This window comes from Cervus canadensis, chromosome 4 (assembly GCF_019320065.1).
Source record: "Cervus canadensis isolate Bull #8, Minnesota chromosome 4, ASM1932006v1, whole genome shotgun sequence".
NCBI lineage: Eukaryota > Metazoa > Chordata > Mammalia > Artiodactyla > Cervidae > Cervus > Cervus canadensis.
This window is the reverse complement of record NC_057389.1, coordinates 66,011,789-66,013,608: the sequence shown is the minus strand read 5'-3', so window position 1 is coordinate 66,013,608 and position 1,820 is coordinate 66,011,789. Positions and strand designations below refer to the sequence as shown.

At 39.0% G+C, this 1,820-nt stretch overlaps 1 protein-coding gene across 1 annotated transcript; it reads left to right on the top strand.

The window, feature by feature from the left end:
- Positions 1–340: 340 nt before the first annotated feature.
- Positions 341–1,290, top strand: LOC122439237 (olfactory receptor 2M4-like). Its single transcript, XM_043464328.1, is given in 2 exon segments — positions 341–1,256; positions 1,259–1,290. Coding segments are annotated over 2 exon segments (948 nt in total).
- The last annotated feature ends 530 nt before the right edge of the window (positions 1,291–1,820 follow it).

The following is a 1,820-nucleotide window of genomic DNA, read 5'->3' as shown; positions in this document are numbered from 1 at the left end:
TAGCAACAGATACTTGTAATTATTTTTCTCCTAGATTCTCTATTGACTGTGTACCTTTGAGTAAGTTAATAAATATACATTTTTCTTTTCTGGGAAATAGGGAAAATAGTTATTGAAGTTGTTATTTGGTAAGTTGGGCTGAAAAAATGACTAGAAAGCAATGGACCAAATCACATAACTTATTGTGACCAAAGAAGAGGTAACTGAAAATTGGTGAAAAGTTCTTATACATGCTTACAATATAGTGTGCACTTGAGTACATTGACCTGGTATGCATTTGAAAACTAATAAACAAGTTTCTACCCATTCTGGATCTTGCAGATAACGCAAATTATCCAGGATGGTTTGGAGAAACCAGACCCTCAACTTGGACTTCATCCTGTTAGGAATCTTTGATCACAGACCCACACACATCTTCCTCTTCTCTCTGGTCTTGGGCATCTTCACAGTGGCCTTCATGGGAAACACTCTCATGGTTCTCCTTATCTACCTGGACACCCAGCTCCACACGCCTATGTATTTTCTCCTTAGTCAATTGTCCCTCATGGACCTCATGCTGATCTCTACTACTGTACCCAAGATGGCCTTCAACTACTTGTCTGGCAGGAAATCCATCTCTCTAGCAGGTTGTGGAATCCAGATATTCTTCTATGTTTCCCTACTTGGAGCTGAATGCTTCCTGTTGGCTGTCATGGCCTATGATCGCTATGTGGCTATATGCCACCCGCTTCGATATACCATCTTGATGAATCAGAAACGCTGTGTCTTCATGACTGTTGCTTCCTGGATCTTGGGCTCTCTTGATGGGATCATTGTGCTTGTAGCAGCCCTCTCATTCCCTTATTGTAGTTCCCTGGAAATTCATCACTTTTTCTGTGATGTTGCTGCCCTTTTACCTCTATCTTGCGCAGACACTTCTGCATTTGAAAAATTGCTTTTTATCTGTTGTGTGGTGATGCTGGTCTTACCAGTTTCTGTGATTATTGGTTCCTATTCACGAGTCCTTCAAGCTGTCATCAGCATGGATTCCAAGGAGAGTCGCCGCAAAGCCTTCACCATCTGCTCCTCACACCTGTCTGTGGTTGGACTCTACTATGGAGCTGCCATGTTTATGTACATGAGACCAGCTTCTAATCACACACCAGACCAGGACAAGGTGGTATCAGCCTTTTATACCATCCTCACCCCCATGCTGAACCCTCTCATCTACAGTCTTCGAAACAAAGAGGTATCTAAAGGATTTCAGAAAATGTTGAGGAAAGGAAAATTAATTTTATACAGCATCTTTGAATGCCCACTGTAATCAATACTCCTTCCCGGAAACTTAGGTCCCGTGCATCATCTTATTCTTCCTGGTATATTATTCTCCCACTTTTATTTCCAATTTAAAATACCTTCATTTATAGTTTATATAAACATCACAGGTAAAAAAGACAGTTTAGATAACAGTATAGGCTGCTTCACCGCTGTGAATTTCTTTTATACCACTAGTTGTTAGACATGAGTACCTGATTTTAGGATACCTGACTTTTAACTCAGGTATAAGTCTATGATTTTGCTTTATCCAAGAAAAAAGGTTGGGGTCGAACCACTTAAATCTCTATTTAACAATTACTTATCTTAAATGAACTTGGTCTTCATTTTAGCCCTACTTGAACCCATGTTTTGACTTTTATTCCTGACTCTTCCCTACTTAATTCCAAAGAATTTAGAAACTGATAGTTAATGTTGACAATTCTGTCAAATAAGTCATATGTCTAGATAAGCTAACAAAGACTTATACATTTTTTTGCCTTTAAATAGAAAGTGAATATTTTAGT